Raw genomic sequence first — 17,392 nt, forward strand, 5'->3', positions numbered from 1 at the left:
CAGAAAACCGGCCCTAAAACACTGTGAGACTCCGGATAGGCCATCCCGCAGCACACGCGTGCACTACACCCAAAATTGTGCCTACCTACTAGGCGCTCTAGGAGCTGGCTAAATGCGAATGCTGCAAATACTTGACTTGACAAATACGGAACACGACACCTTAAACTAGAACGCACGCAGTTCAACCGCCCGTTTCAAAATTCACGCAGCTCAGACGCGCGTTTCAAAACTCACGCAGTTCAGAAGCGCGTTTCAAAACCCACGTAGTTCCTATCTCAGCGAAGAACTACGTGGGTTTTGAAACGCGCGTCTGAACTGCGTGAGTTTTGAAACGGGCGAATGAACTGCGTGCGTTTTAGTTTAAGGTGTCGAACAGTCAATGGCGTACTTTCGTAAGCTTGCGAACGTCGCGCCCTTCCTTCGTAAGCTGCGGAGCAAATGCTTCGCAACTGCAAAGGAAGTTCTTTGTAGTACAATGCTTCCAAATGCTTCGCGATTGCGAAGAATTACCTTTGCAATTGCTTTGCAAGAATTTAACAGTGTGAAGAAGCACCGGGATATTATCTGATTTCGAATCAAATCTTGCGTTGAATTCGTAAACGGGCAGGGCCGTGTTCCTTTTTTTACGTCCCATGCACTCAAATACAGGGTTGCTCATTTGCCCCGTCGGATTGGTTGCTTATACTGAACCGCATGCAGGCGCGCCGACGGGGTTGCATACTCGCACGGGGCCATAAGGCGCCGTGGTAAGCGACGATAGGTAAGCCCGCACGCACGCCTGCATGCGGTACATTATAAGCAACCAATCCAACGGAGCAAATAGGCCGCCTTGTATGCACCTTCATCGGCTGTGGATCTCCGTTGCATATGTATAACAGGACTGCCAGACCCAAAAGATACCATATCATCACCCAAGCCGAAAAATTCCGAGCTTGAGACTGCCGGGGCGAAGTGGACACCACCGCGGCCCTTTTCCAGTTGCATCTGTATAACAGGAATGCGACCCCCAAAAGTTACCATAATATCACCCACGCCGGAAAATTCCGTGCTTGAGACTGGCGGGACGAAGTGGAAACCGAAGCGGCCGCCATCCGGTTGGCTTCCAAATGTGGATCCCGTGAGACCTGGGCAGGTTAGTAACCGGAAATAGACTTCTCTTTTCTAAATAAATATTTTACAACAATTATTGCGAGATAACATTTATATAGAAGAATTGTTCTGTACCGGACGCAGGTTGCGGGCGGGTTTGCCTACCCAAGGGTAGACCTGCACTTAGAAATCGATTTTTGACTTTTTGAAAACGCCATTGCGGATCATTGGTTCTTATAAATTAAAAAAAAATTGTGTCCAAAACGCAACTCGATCCGACGAGTCTAAGTGCTGCCGCACCTTTGATGTTTTTTCACTTTTGGGGGCTTTTTTACACATTTTGGCAAGCCTTTCCCTCGCCTCTAATCGTTATGGCACCTAAGACATAAAAAGTGGTCCGCATGCACCCCAACAACCCTCTGAAGTCGCCCCGCTGTTTTGCCAGTATCAACTAATTTGTGTTCTTTTATCGCTACAGCTAATATCTGGAGTTCGTCTTAGCAAGCATTTACAGCATTCCGAAAAAACATCGAGCCTCGCAAACACAAGCTCCGGAACACGTCGTGTAAGAAATAATGGTTCGTTTTGACAAATTTCAATACATGGCAAGTCTGAAGTTCGAAATTTCCCATGTGCTGATTTCGCTTCCAGGCGCGCCTGGACACGAAAACAAGACCTGGAAAACGATTATTTCTTAGACGACGTGTTCCGGAGCTGCTGGTGTTTGCGAGGCTGGATGTCTTTTCGGGCAAAACGACCGATACGGAACAGAACGTTCAAGCCTTAAGGACTTCTGGCACAGGTTAGATTTTTATCGCGGAGAAACTGTAAAACTGGGTTGCGACCGATTACGCATCTTAAAAAGCGCTCGGAACGAAAAATACACCATTTTCTTGAAATTGATCAGAACGGGAAAAACCTTTAATCGGCCATATCTCCGGAAGTATTGGAGCCACAGCGGGGTCTCTTAAGCGTCATCTCTTAAGAGTCATGACGATCAGAGGTGAGGTAGAGGCACAAAAGTCATTGCAGGCCAACAAAACATGGTTTTCTCGCTAAATTGTGCATGTTTTGACCCCAAAATCTGAGAGAACGCTTTAAATTTCAACGTCACCGATGCCATATTTGACTTCCTCGCACAATTTTACGTTTCAGTTCGGCGTCCTGGATTTTTCAGAGCAATGGGGCACCTCTGAGAGAGTCCTGATTGAAATATTGTCATTTTAAGCAAAACTGCTAAAGTAGGAAAAACTTCAAACGGCCATCGGCCATATCTCCGAGACTATTTGACCCACAGCGGGGTGACTTCGTAGGGAAAGGCTTGCCAAAATGTGTAAAAAAGCCCCCAAAAGTGAAAAAACATCAAAGGTGCGGCAGCACTTAGACTCGTCGGATCGAGTTGCGCTTTGGACACAATTTTTTTTAATTTATAAGAACCAATGCTCCGCAATGGCGTTTTCAAAAAGTCAAAAATCGATTTCTAAGTGCAGGTCTACCCGAGGGGCTATGGCGCCTTACGGGCCGAGCGGGTAGGCAAACAAGCCCGCGCCTGTGTCTTCTCTGAATCACCCGGTACATTGCAAAGAATTCTGAGGCTATTACGAACTTTTGTCTCTCGATTTCAAACTACACTCTAAATGGCTATGGACTTTGTTTTGTCCCTAGATTCAGTGACAAATCCTTTGTTACCAATAGAGCTGTCCACAATCTTGTGGACAGTTATGGACAAATTTGTGGACTCGTTGGACACAAAATGGCCTTATGGACAAATTTGTAGACAGATCAGATACAATTTTGTAGACACCGTGGATGAATTTGCCGTGAAAGTGACTTTAGATTTTAAGAGGACAGAGTAAGGGGACAGGGAAAATAGAGGAGACAAGGATGGAGGAACACTGGAAAAACAGAGGCACTAATCAACACCTTTCCTGGGGCACTAAAGTCAAGGGGTCAGTTTAGTGCCTTTCCCAAAGGTGTGAAAGTTACATTTAGTGCCTATACAGAGGCACTAAACTTTAGTGCCTTTCCTAAGGCACTAAACTTTGTTAGTGCCTCTTAAAGGTAGGACTTAGCACCTTTGTTTTTCCAGTGAAGGTAGGCGGGAGGGAGATGGACACAAAGAGAGACATGCACACTGAAAGTTTATGTACCATGTTATACATAGCTATGAACGTCTATGTGCATGCATCAAAAATATAGAAAATGCTTACGTATTTATGCATGAAGTCATGCAAAAACCAGTAAGAATTTGTACGTATGTTCTGCATCTACAAGGACGTTCATAGCTATGTACAAAATAGTGCATAGATATTCTCTGTGTGGATTTGTGTGATTTTAGACCAAAGCGTTCCTGTCCCCTACCACGCATAACTCGGGACCGAAAGATGGAAGCCCAGCGACGTGCCCGCGCCGAAGGGCAAACAAGACTCCCACCATCAGCGATCGTGTTCGAGCTAAGGCTGTTAAACCAGGTCAGTCATGTTATATCCAATCAAGACAGACCGTTTCAACGTTTCAACGCTCGCGCAACGTACGCAAGCGTGGCTGGCACCGTTGTAACAGCATGGTACTTCAGAAACAGATTACAGCTTTCTGAACAATTCTGAAAATATAGTGTTTGTTATGGGCATGATGATCTGTCAGATATAGGGTTTTAAAATTACCGGTCGGACAATTTTCTGACGGTAAATTACCAAATTACCAGTAAATCGGTAAATTACCAAATTACCGGTAAAACGGTAAATTACCGGTGATTTTAAAAAAATCAAATCGTTCAGAAAATAACTTGAAACGTGAAACCCTTTCAGGCACGTTTAAACCAAGCGTTCAGGATAGCTCTGCAGAGTTCTATTTGTCTTTAAAGACAAGAGAAAGATAAAACGCATGAGAGAACGTCTCGTATTACAATAAAGCTTTTAATAAACAAGACTAAACTGGAGGTTACACACTAAATGGCTATGGACTTTGTTTTGTCCCTAGATTGAGTGACAAATCCTTTGTTACCAATAGAGCTGTCCACAATTTTGTGGACAGTTATGGACAAATTTGTGGACTCGTTGGACACAAAATGGCCTTATGGACAAATTTGTACACAGATCGGATACAATTTTGTAGACACCGTGGATGAATTTCTGTGCGTTACCAAGCTATAGACAATGGGGTCGTGTATAAATTTGTGGACAAATTTGTCTATAACTATGGACAATTTTTACATAACCATGGACAAATTTGTCACCAGCTTGGACGTGCACAAAAATGGCGACAATCTGTCCACAAAAATGTCCATAGACTTTTAGTGTGTACATTCGAAAGCTGCGCTGTTTGGGAAGACCGTACCTGTGTCTGGGGCCCGCCCCACCCAGGTAAACCTGGGGTTGTCACCCCTCCCCATGCCTCACTTGGCGCGGGCATTATAGTTAGAAAACTGTTCTAGGGAAGGAAAAACCCTCGCGACCCGGCGGCATGGCAGCAATAATATAATTGCTTAATAGAAGGGTTGCTTTCTTTTAAGGTAATTTACCGGTACTTTTGAGATTTTTCAGACCGGTAAATTACCGAAATTTACCCGGTAAATTACTACCAGTTTACCACACGGTAAAAATCATGTCTTGAAATTCAAACAGATTGCTTGAAATTCAAGTAAAAATGTGTTGAATTTGAATAAATCTTCTTGAAATTCAAGATATTATTTTTACCGTGCACCTTCAAAACACTAGAATAAAAACCTAGCATCAAATGATGTTATCCGTCACACGCTAAATTCTTGTGTACTTTTTTATACGCAGCTTATAGAATTCTGTGCACCTGCTCTAGTTGCGTACTTTTTAATACGCATTTATGAACAAATTGTTCTTAACTGCGTATAATTTGTTCATAATTGCGTATAAAATAATACGCAACAAGAGCAGGTGCACAGAATTCTATAAGCTGCGTATAAAAAAGTACACAAGAATTTAGTGTGCACACAATTATTACAACATATCTCAAAAGCAACTTGAAATTAAATAATCACAAACGACAAACTAGCTCGACCGTTCCCTCTTTTCGTCGTCTTTTCTCTGTCTCCTCGTCTAAAAAGTGTATAAATTAAAACTCAGTCATGCAGAGCTACGCTATCGCTGCGTCGTTGTCGTTACCTCCTGAGCGTGAGTGGCTACAACTCTTCGTATACCCAAATACTGCGTCTCTCTTCTACATGCCACCAGTGAATCGACTGGGCGACATCGAAACACTGGCCCTGGGGAGACCTTCCGCGCCCCAGCATGAGCATGCTGCCCTCGCCACTCAACCGTCCAACAGAGCCGTCCAGCAGAGGTCTGCAATCACTTCAAAAGTCCCGGTGAGAATCGTGTTTGAACGATACAAGACGATATGTCTGCTATGTCTAGCGACACAGGGTGTGACACGCTCGGATAGGCATGGAAATATGGAAATACACTTACACACTGCAAACTCAAGTGTGTGTGTCGAAAACTTGTAGGTGTGCACTGTTAGAATTTTTTTTGGAATTTCATGACAAAGCTTCTGGTAATTTTTAAGCTGACCTGGGTCGTGAAGTGGTGGTTTTACGGTACAGTTGTCAAATTACAGCGCCAGTTGTAAAGCCAATTTCCTACTAGTGTATTTTTCAAAAATTTGACTAGTAATCACCACACTGTAAATCCAACTGTGTACTATGTACACTGTTCCTAGTGTGTGCTTGAAAGCACACAAAAGGAAGTGTGTGCCTGGCATGGCACACACTAGCAAGTGCGTACTTGCATGGCACACACTAGCTAGTGTGTACTTCCTCTATAGCGTAGTCCTATGGCAAGCACACAGAAGGAAGTGTGTGCCATGCAAGTACACACTTCCTAGTGTGTGCCATGCCAGGCACACACTTCCTTCTGTGTGCTTTCAAGCACACACTAGGAACAGTGTACATAGTACACAGTTGGGTTTACAGTGCATATAAGGCTGTTAGTCATTTTTCGGTTTGAGTTTCGTGGTAGCATACCTACAAGAGGTGGCTTCCCTGGAGGACGCACAAGGAGCTGCAGGGCTGAAGAACGCGCCCGCGCGCCGGCAGCACGCAGCACGCGGGCAATGCCGGGCGGGGCGCCCGCGGATTTAGATTCTCCTCGTTTCCGACACCGTTAGGTCTCATTTCGGTTGCAATTTTTGAAAAAACAAAATACGCAAATCAACTGGTAGATCTAGACGTTTTGTGCACACTAAATTCTTATGTACTTTTTTATACGCAGCTTATAGAATCCTGTGCACCTGCTCTAGTTACGTATTTTTTAATACGCATTTATGAACAAATTGTTCTTAATTGCGTATAATTTGTTCATAATTGCGTATAATATAATACGCAACAAGAGCAGGTGCACAGAATTCTATAAGCTTCGTATAAAAAAGTACACAAGAATTTAGTGTGTGAACCACTAAAATCTTATGAACATTTCTATACCCAGTATATAAATCTGTGTGCATGCTGTATTGTGCATTATTTTAATACACTAGGAACAAATTTCAAGAATTATATGGAATTAAGAACAAGTTTGTTCACAATTGAGTATTAAATAATACGCAACTCAGCATGCACACGGAATTCCATAAGCTGCGTATAAAAATCTTCATAAGAATTTAATGTGTGCTCATTCCCCGCATTGAAAGCATGCTGGGTTGCGTGGGGAATAGTCCACCCCACACGAAAAAAAATAGCCAAGACAGCTAATATATTAGCAGATATGGCTGTAGGTAAAAAGATTAGCTCTCTGAGCTAAATTTTAGCTAATGAAGCTTCTACACTGTAAAAATTAGTTGTTGAAAAACAACTCAGTTGTTGAAAAACAGTTCAGTTGTTCTAGAACAACTATAGTTGTTGAAAAACATCTATGTTGTCATTGCATTTTTGTTATTGGACGATTGGAAAACATTTTGTTGCTGATTTTCTAAAACTGTTGGTTGACAACTTTTGCTGTTATTTGACAAACGAAATTGTTAAACAACAACACGAGTCAATGAAAAACTTAACAACATATTTGCTGTTAAGTTACAGTGAAATTTTTTACAGTGTAGCTTTTGCTTAAGTAGTTGACGCGTTCTCTGGGACAGCGAAAAAATTAGCTGAGGTAGCTAATATATCACCTAGTGCCTATCCAGCTAATACGTTTTTTCCGTGCAGATGCCGGTTTTTGGTTGATTTGAGTTTTGCGAGCATACTTACTAGTCGCCTTGCTGTGAAAGCAGACCAAAAGTGAACCGTAAACATACTGAAAGCGTACTTCTTTTTTTACAAGCTCTCAATCACCAACCTCCACCTTACTGTGGTAGTAAGAAAGAGTTTTGTAAACACTGCAGTGTAATGCTTTAACTTGATTCCACTTTCATCTCAGAATTCACAATATACTGGTCATGAATCCAAGACCAGAGCTTTTTGGGGTATGATGGAGAAAGTACACTCTCAGCCCACTACTGACATTTTGTAAGTGGACCCTTAAAGATTCTGTACAGTGGTAATACTCACAAAATTCCTAAGTAATACTTAGAATTTTCTAAATATTTCCGGTATCAAAAAATCAGTGTAGTGACAATATCTTTACTTAGAAAATAAAGTTCATAAAAAACTTAGAAAGTTCTAAGTAATACTTAGAATTTTGTTAGTATTCTACTGCTGTACAAAATCTTTACTTGTCAACTATGAATAAAGTCAGTAGTAGTCTGAGAGTGTATAGTTTGAAACAACGGGAGTCTGCATATCTGGCGAATCACCAGCTGATAATGAAAATTATTTATGTAGATGTGAAAAGTACAAAATTAATTTTATGTTTTGCTTTCCCCTTGTTTTCTAAATGCGAAACAGTAATTTTGTGCCATGAATTGGATCGTTTCTGCACACATCTAGACCACACGCTAAATTATTGTGTACTTTTTTGTACGCAGCTTGTAGAATTCTGTGCACATGCTCTTGTTGCGTATTTTTTAATACGCATTTATGAACAAATTGTTCATAATTGCGTATAATTAGTTCATAATTGCGTATAAAATAATACGTAAGAAGAGCAGGTGCACAGAGTTCTATAAGCTGCGTACAAAAAAGTACAAAAGAATTTCGTGTGCAGATGCCCCTAAAATGAGACAAAATTATGTACATTTTATACAAGTTTTCGAATTTTGGAAACAAATATCTATATAGTCTGGGTGTGTGAGACTCATGGACCACAACTGTTCTTTCGTATTTAGAATATGTGCACAAATGACTGTATAGCCCGAGAGCGATTAAACGTTTTGCGCCCTCCACCGTCCGACCCAGTTCCACACCCCTGCACGGGCCTGGTGTGCGGGAGGTCGCCGGGAGCCGCTGCCTCACCACCGTGTCCGGTTGGGAGTCAAGTGCAGCGGAACTCTCCGATCGGAAGGTGTCCATAAAAAAGTACGTACTAATTGCGTCAGTTAGTGGGTGTTGGTATCCGGGCAGAAACCTCATCACATAAAGACTCCTACAAACGGAAATTTCACGAGGAATCTAGAGAACTCGTCAAAATTAATATATTACTCTAAAAAAATTACAGATGTTTGTATCGAATTGGATACAATTTCCTGTATCCGGACACTGTGATACAAAAATTTGTATCGCTGATATAAAATCCTGTAATTTTATATAAAAATTGATAAAAAAAATTACAAAACTTTGTATTTATTTCAAAATTTTATATTCGTTTTATAATTTTCTGTAATCGGAATACAAAATTTTGTAATTGGATCCAATTTTCTGTAACATGGAAACAAAAATCTGTATCTGGCGTAAAAAACTTCCCCCTTTGAACGTTCAATTTGAACACGATTTGAGCAACTGTTAGACTGAATTTAGCAGTATGGTTAGATAAAATCTATTTCCAAAACATTTACATAAAAATCTTTTTTGAAATCCGGATGGTTTAAGGAAAGGCATTCCGGCAAGCCAGTAGAAGGCGAGAATGATTTGAGTCGGAACACGCCTCCTCGCAGGTAGTCACCTTAGCCGCGTGGGCGAGGGCGCTGAATCCTGACCGAAAGGATCGGGGTTCAACTCCCGGGAAGGTAAAGTAAAACGTTCAAGTTAAGAGTCCGTCAGGTGAAAAGAACGTCTGAAATTAAATTAGCAAGAAAGCAGGAAAAACCTAAATTTCATAATTTCATTTTTCTTACATAACAGACCCATGACCAACAAAATATTTCTGTATCAATGGATACAAATTTTTGTATCCGTGTTACAGATTTATTTTTGTATCCGACCGAATACAGTTTTTTGTATGATGGATGATGAAAAAACTGCGTATCCAAATTACAAATTTTTGTATTAATTTTTTTAGAGGATCCTGAGTTAACATGTGTTAACGTAAGTTAACATATCACGAACAATTATCCAGCAACCTACAACCTGCAACCTACAAATACCCACCCTCACCCTGCTTTGACCGCTTTACAAGGCGGCAGGGCTAGGAGGGGGAAGCGCCTTGTAAACCAGTCAAAGCAGGGTGAGAGGGGGAGAGGGGGGGGGGGGGGGGGGGTAGTTAAAGGTTGCAAGAGGACAAACAAAAGAACAAACGAATTTTCTTTTTTATTATGACAGCTCTGTAAGCGTTACTTTCCGTTTCTCCGCGTGGTTTTTTTTACAGACGCGTGGTTTTTTACAGACGCCTTGCTTAGGGCGTCAAGGCGGGAGCAGTAGCAGGCCGGTGACAACCCCAACCCGCCAGTGCCAACCCGTGTGAGCCCGCATCGAGGCGTCTGTTCACCGGGCCAGGCAACATATTAATCTTATATAATTAAAAACATAATAAATTAACGTTCTGGACGTTTTAAATTACGACGAAACCTGGAACAAGAGAAACTTCGAACACAAAATGTACTTTGTGTTTGAGAGTGCGAAGTTACTGACCCTTTCGTAATGGCCTACGTACAGTTCGAGGCTCTTTGGACGCACATAAATTTTGCAACATTTGATTCGAATCGTCCTCAAGCATAAGACACTTGTGTTATATTTTGTCAAGACAAATTCGACTAATCGGAACTATAATATTTGTTACCATACATTCATATATATTAGACCCCCCGATCACCTCCCCCTCTCTCATCTCGCCCGGAGTTCCGCTCCGAGCTAGAACTTTATTCGTTCCCGAGTGCTGCTTTGCAGGTAAGTCGTTCTTCGGGTGAAACAGAAAAAGAGCACAAAATTAGCATCAAACGATAGAGTAAACAAATTAAAAAATACACAAAGGATTTAAAAATTACCTTCGTTACTAGAGACGTCCTTCTCAAGGGCAAGTTTTCCTAGAGCCACATTGTGAATTCGCTCTTCAATTGTGTTTTTAGAAATGAGACGTATAATTTTCACGGGCCTGAAAGGACAGCAAGGACGAGCAACATTTAGAAAAGTGGTCTTGTGTAGTATAACTTAAGGCAGACTTATGGATATTTTTTTTGCACATGATGAAGTAGTGACGAATTCACAAAAAAATAAGAGCGACTGAACCTATTTCGGATCAGATTTTGGTTTTTCCTTCTTGTGCTGTGGCACGCGAGTGCTAGAACAACCAGGTCTGGAGGTAAAGATAGACTACTCCTTCCTTTACAATTCACAATTTTTTTGAGGATTGTAGCTGCAGCCGTTTCGGAAATATGGCAATTACACGGAAGGCCTGTTTTTGATCCGAAATAGGATTTTGGACCTAATTCGGATCAGCGAAAATACGTCCGCAGCCAAAATCGTTAATATACCAATTAAAAATCATTCTACGCCATGGTTGGTTTCTCTGAGTACCCTGAAATATGTTCCAACATTGGCCCGACACATATCAGGCTATGCAAGTTCAAAAATACGTCAATTTTGAAAGATTCTCCAACTCTCTAAAGCTTGTGTCTGTTGGTTCATACTCATCCTGTGGTCCACCCACCCAACACACCCAGCCTCGTGGTAGCGAAGGAAAAGACCTAAGGAAGGTTCGTCTTTAAAGGAAAAAAATTAATATACTCAAACTTTCGTTATCCGAAGGAACTAAAGGCGGCGGTTGATCCGAATTACGTGCTGATCCGAAAAAGGTTCAGTCGCTCTATGTGCCGCAAGGCTAATTTTTTTAGGCTCGCTTCGCTCGCATTTTTTAAAGTCAGGTACTAATGGAAATTACACTGAAATGGACATTCCAGTGCCCTAAACATTGTAATTCTTAATGCAATGATGACTACAAATTTAGTGCAATAATTTTTATTGCATTGAATGCGATAATTTTAACACATTTTGCTGCGATAATAAATTATCGCACTAAATTGACATTCGTCATTGCATTGAATGCGATAACTTTAACACATTGTGTTACAATAAAAAATCATCGCAGAAAAATGTGTTAAATTTATCGCACTCAATGCAATGACAAATGTCAATTTAGTGCGATAATTTTTTTATGGCTCCCCCAGATGCAATATTATGTAGGAATCGCTTTTGGGCTTTTATCGCATCAAATTGTATGAAATTTGTCGCACTTGAGATAATAGTGAAGATGTCAAATATTTAACACGTTTCCAAAATATGGAGGGTAGTTTGTTTGCATGCAGTGGGTAGATCTTAGTGTCCACTACATCCTGCTACCAAAAGTCTAACCGGTACACTCCACTTTCGTCCATAAGGATTTCCTTATTGACTTATATGCGCTAGTATAACTATCCACTATTATTTTCTTCATATGTATGGATGTTTTCTTACATAAATATGAACTTTTTAAAAAAAGTCTATAAAATTATTGACAAAATGTTCATATGTATGGACAAATTCATCCATATTATACTAGTGCATATAAGTTAATAGACTATTCACAAATAAGTCTATGGTGGTCTGAGAGTGTAGACCCTGGCGGGAAGCCTATGCAGAAAGGAGAACCTCACGGGTGTACAATCCCTTATTGAACGGGTACTGCAGGTGAACGGTGAAAAGTGCGATACTCAGAATGAGTGCATTTTGAAGAGAAAAGTGCCCTCTTTCCATTAATATACAATACATCAGAACGAGCATAAATAAATACTGGAATACTGAAATCTCTGCAAATCCAACAGTAGGACTGTCCTACTGTTGCAACAGTAGGACAAGGATAATTCCTACTGTTCCAACAGTAGGACAAGCTATTCCTACTGTTGCAACAGTAGGAATAGTAGGACTGTCCCACACACTAAAATACTAGGGACAATTTTTGTGCCGAGTTCGGTATGATTTCGAGCATGCGCATCATATGTACGATTTCATACGTAATAACAGATAATTAGTGCACAATTGTGCACAACAGCACACTAATTATCTGTAATTACGTATGAATTGGTACATATGATGCGCATGCTCGAAATCATACTGAACTCGGCACAAAAATTGTCCCTAGTATTTTAGTGTGCACTGTTCCAACAGTAGGAAAATCTTGTCCTACTGTTGGATTTGCAGAGTAAAAGAAACATTTGTCCTCGACGGTTGCCCGGGTGGAAGGATCTTCACTTAAAGTAGAGAATGAACTGTAGTCACTAAACTACAGTTGCCCAACTGTAGTTTAAAATGATATAAAAGTCATTACTTAATGCAATTCTTAAGTGCAGATCATACATGACTTCGGAATGTACTTAAACACGAGTTTTATGTGAGTATAGCCCAGAGTTAAGGCATGTACTCTACAGTGAAGTACTAAGTGCTGTCCTAGGTCATTGCGCAATGCAGTATCGGACTATTGTCTGATTTTCATTCAAATAACGGGTTTCAAATATGAAGAAAAGTGTTTGCGTGAACTACTTCTGAGTAAAGATCCACTTTCCAGTCAGGACACCGGTTTATGAGTCATTAGAAAAGTGATTTCAAAATATTTTCTTCCACTTCTATTTGTTTTACAATCGAGACATATGTTTGGATGTCCAAATGAAAGTGTTGAGATACACGACTTTTTGACTGACTGGCTTTGAGGAACCGGGTAAGAAACTTGCGAAAAGTCAGAGAATTGGACGAAGTGACTGTATGCTCCACATTACGCCCTCCGGCCGACGTCCCCCAGGAGAGCCCTGTCACGAAGGTCTTGCGCGCTGTTGTGACGTTGCTGTGTCCTCCAGCTGTGTGTGTCACACCGTGTAACTAAAACAGGATTGATTCTCACCCCTTCCGCAGTTTACACTGATAAACTAAGTGTTCAACTCCTCAACACTTGCTAGTGTTCAAATACCAGTTGAACACTTCAAGTGTTCAACAGAGTTGTTGACCACTTTTATGTGTGCAACTGCAACTCAACTCAACTAGGAAATTGAATACTTAAAGGTGTTCAACTGTTGAGCTGCACACATTAAGTTCTCAACAACTCTGTTGAACACTTGCAAGTGTTCAACTGGTATTTGAACACTTGGTTTATCAGTGTAGGTGTTTAAACATTTTATGGTCACATTACAAAGCTCCTTAGCTCCTTTTAAAAACTAAAATGGAACTATAATGAAACTGTAGTAAAACTATAGTAAGACAGTAGGCCGACGGACCGGGACCCTTGGCATGACATTGGGTTACTGCGCCACCAGAGCTATGGTGTCGCAGTGGCTCAGTGGTCATCGTCGCAGGCTCGCAGCTCCAAGGTCCGAGGTTCAACTCCAGTCATCGCCCGCTTCAACTTCGACTTTCGGTAAGGTAAAATCAAGTTCCAAGTTCGATGTACATTAGGAAAGGGAAGGGAGAAAAAGGAAAAGGAAAAAGAGGTTAAGGAAATGGTTCAAAATATTTTTTGAACGGACTTCATTAAACTCTAGTTAAACTATAGTTAAAAACTACAGTTACTGACTAGTAAACAACCCCTAAAACTGCCAAAAACTGGCACACAACTGACACAAAACTAGCACAAAACTGACACTAAAACTATAGTTTCCGAAAAAAGTAGTACTTTATCTATAGTTTAATGAGACTTTAGACAATACTGAAATTCAGTTTAAACTCTGTTTGCTTTACCCTTTTATATTAGTTTTACTGGTGTTGCAAATAAGGATTTATCTCAGATGACCCTTAGAGAATAAGTAAAGATCCTTACACCCGGGTGTTTTCACTGATTTGGTGTTTGCGTTAATATATTTATGCTCTTAGCTGAAACGTGTAGCTGATTTGACACATTTCTCGACCCGCTCACACGATTAGTTCAAGTGCTATGGCTGATACCGCAAAACCCTGCATTTAGGCCCTTTTTGTTCAATATCTCGGTTAGCACAGGGTCTGGAACCATGTAGTGAAAATAGGTTAATCAGCACACTAACCTCTACCAGTGTACAAAAATACAGCTCTTTGCAATTTTTTCGAGACTGAAAACCTTGGTTTCCTGGACTATTTGAGGGGCCTGTTTTAGTGCCTTTCCTCGGGCATCAAACTTTGTTATCACTTCTTAAAGGTAGGAGTTAGCACCTTTGTTTTTCCAGTGATCATATGCCCTCGAAACGACCTTTGCCTACGACATACTGTTTATAGGTTGACGATATCACAAGTGGTGTTAGGCACCAGTGTTCTGCACCATTTGGTGTAAGAAAAAAGTGGCCTGCACCTTTTGGTGTCAGACAGTCTCACAGTTTGCATAGCGATTCTAGTGAAGCATGCACTGATAAATGCTTGCAAAGAATTGTTCTTTGCATTGCAAATAATTTTGAGCCTTTGTAAGAATCTTCGCATTACGTACTATTTCCTTTGCATTTCCAAACTATTTCTTCGTAACTACACTGTTAAACTAACTAAGTGTTCAACTGTTCAACACTCGCAAGTGTTCAACTACTAGATAAACACTTGCAAGTGTTCAACCTGCCAGTTGTGCACTTCTAAGTGTTCAACCGGCCAGTTGTGCACTTCTAAGTGTTCAACAGGGAAGTGTTGGGCGGCGCTATTGAACACTTAGAAGTTCACAACTGGCCAATTGAACACTTAGAAGTGCACAACTGGCAGGTTGAACACTTGCAAGTGCTCAACTGTCGTGTTGAGCACTTGCAAGTGTTTATCCATTAGTTGAACACTTGCAAGTGTTGAACAGTTGAACACTTAGATTAACAGTGCAGCAAAGAAATTTCTTTGCAAGCTTGCAAAGAATTAGTTCGTAAGATTACGAACTACACTGGAAATACAAAGGTGCGAATTCCTACCTTTAAGAGGCACTAACAAAATTTAGTGCCTCAGGAAAGGCACTAAAGTTTAGTGCCTTTTGAAAGGCCTTAAATGTGACTTTTACACCTTTGGGCTGGTCAGCTTCATATGTGTACCTTAAAAGTTTAGTGCCTTTCCAAAGGCACGAAACTTTAGTACCCCAGGAAAGGAACTAAACTGAGCCCTTGGCATTAGCGCCCCAGGAAAGGTAGGAATTCGCACCTTTGTTTTTCCAGTGTAGTTCTTCGTAACTTACAAAGAAAATTGTTTGTTATGCAAAGTAAATCGTTTGCAATGCAAACAATCTGACGAAGGATTAAAAAAAAAAACATCACAGTCCTGCAAAATTGATGTTGGCAGTATCACGTATTACATCTAAGGGGCGTAGCAAACAGCCAAATAAAATGTTTGTCTCAATCGACAGGAGTGCTGCCAAAACTGCCACTTACTTTGACTGTCCAATGCGATGGCAACGATCTTCAGCCTGCTTATCGTTTTGTGGGTTCGAATCGACATCATGGATTATGACTACATCAGCAGCAGTGAGATTGACACCGAGACCTCCAGCGCGAGTAGTTGAGAGAAATACTCGTATTGATGGGTCCCTGCTGAACTCGTCGACAAGCCCTTGCCTGCACCAAAATCATGATAGTTAAATAAACATTGTTATAAATATCCAGTAAATATCGGGTAGGTTCCGGAAGGTCCCCTCACCGGAAGGGGAAACATCTGGAAGGTCCCCTGTCTGGAAGGTTCCCCCTGAATATTTTATAATTTTTTACAATTTATTTAAAGAAACTATTTTTAAACGTTTAAATATTGATAAAATATTAAAATATTCTAAAAAAAAAATATTTAAATGCCAGAGGGGTCCAGCAAATTTTCATACTTCTCCCAAAGGTCCAGATTCTCTTGCTTGAGCACTCCGTATTACTTCTTTGGGAACTTTGGGTGCGAGTGTCATTGAAACTCAGAAAAAAAATACCATCTGCCTGTTATGCAGATGCAGAGCACCATTGCAGCATTGTTTTCTCGGTATTACTCCTTCAAGAAAGCGACTCCTACTGTTACAAGTGTGAGAATGTCCTACGCTTGGTGCAAAGTCCCACAATTGCAACAGTATGGCAACATGGGGCAAAATACCTACCAGTGTTCTACTGTAGGATTTGCAGGGAACACTACACAAAGCGTGAGTGAATGCGAAACTTGTCACCTCTGCACACTGTTAAACTAAGTGTTCAACTACTAGATAAACACTTGCAAGTGCTCAACAGAACAGTGGAGCAGTTGCAAGTGTTGAGCACTTCTAAGTGTTCCACCTGCCAGTTGTGCACTTCTAAGCGTTCCACAACCCCGTCCAACACTTCCCTGTTTAACACTTACAAGTGCACAACTGTCTGGTTGAACACTTAGAAGTGCTCAACTGTCTAGTTGAACACTTGCAACTGCTCAACTGTCGTCTTGAGCACTTGCAAATGTTTATCTAGTAGTTGAACACTTGCAAGTGTTGAACAGTTGAACACTTGGTTTAACAGTGCAATAAACAAAACAGGAAAAGCGCTGCAGAAGAGAGGGAGAGAGGTATTTTGATTCTGAGTACCGTTGACACAAACCATCAAAAAAATAATCTCTAGTGCTCCAGCAAGAGAATCTAGACCTGTAGGAGAATTATGAAAATTTGCTGGACCTCTCTGGCATTTAAAAATGATTTTTTACAATATTTTAATATTTTATCAATATTTAAATGTTAAAACATATTTTCTTAAAATAAATTGTAAAATATTACAAAATATTCAGGGGGAACCTTCCAGACAGGGGACCTTCCAGGACCTACCCCTAGACAAATATTAATTTTAAATGTTGTTTACGTATGTTGCTCTCGTCCTCTGGTCCAGTTTGTCATCACCATTTTGGCTGTGGCTGCTCTGTTGGCTTAGCAGTTCCAATTCACGCAAATTCACTGCAAACACAACAGCTGACTTCGCACGCACTAGGAAGAGCGTGCTTTACACTATTAAAACCTTACGGTGAATATCACCGTAAGCTACGGTGAACCCTGCATCACCGTAGCTTACGGTCAATTTTCACCGTAAGCTACGGTGAATTCCACTGTAAGCTACGGTGATTCGCCCTGATTCACCGTAGCTTACAGTGAAATTCACCGTA

At 40.9% G+C, this 17,392-nt stretch overlaps 1 protein-coding gene across 1 annotated transcript in view; it reads right to left on the reverse strand.

The window, feature by feature from the left end:
• Positions 1 to 9,651: 9,651 nt before the first annotated feature.
• The window catches only part of LOC113215302 (SWI/SNF-related matrix-associated actin-dependent regulator of chromatin subfamily A containing DEAD/H box 1 homolog), a 39,835-nt gene continuing 32,094 nt past the window's right edge, over positions 9,652 to 17,392 (reverse strand). Inside the window, exons 14-16 of the mRNA XM_052269222.1 lie at positions 15,676 to 15,858; positions 10,348 to 10,454; positions 9,652 to 10,259 (exon numbers count right to left, since the gene is read on the reverse strand). Of these exons, the coding sequence (XP_052125182.1) occupies positions 10,222 to 10,259; positions 10,348 to 10,454; positions 15,676 to 15,858 (328 nt within the window). The 3' untranslated portion in view covers positions 9,652 to 10,221. The remainder of the gene's footprint in view (positions 10,260 to 10,347; positions 10,455 to 15,675; positions 15,859 to 17,392) is intronic.

This window comes from Frankliniella occidentalis, unplaced genomic scaffold, assembly GCF_000697945.3.
Source record: "Frankliniella occidentalis isolate FOCC.00 unplaced genomic scaffold, Focc_3.1 Scaffold86, whole genome shotgun sequence".
NCBI classification, from domain to species: Eukaryota; Metazoa; Arthropoda; class Insecta; order Thysanoptera; family Thripidae; genus Frankliniella; species Frankliniella occidentalis.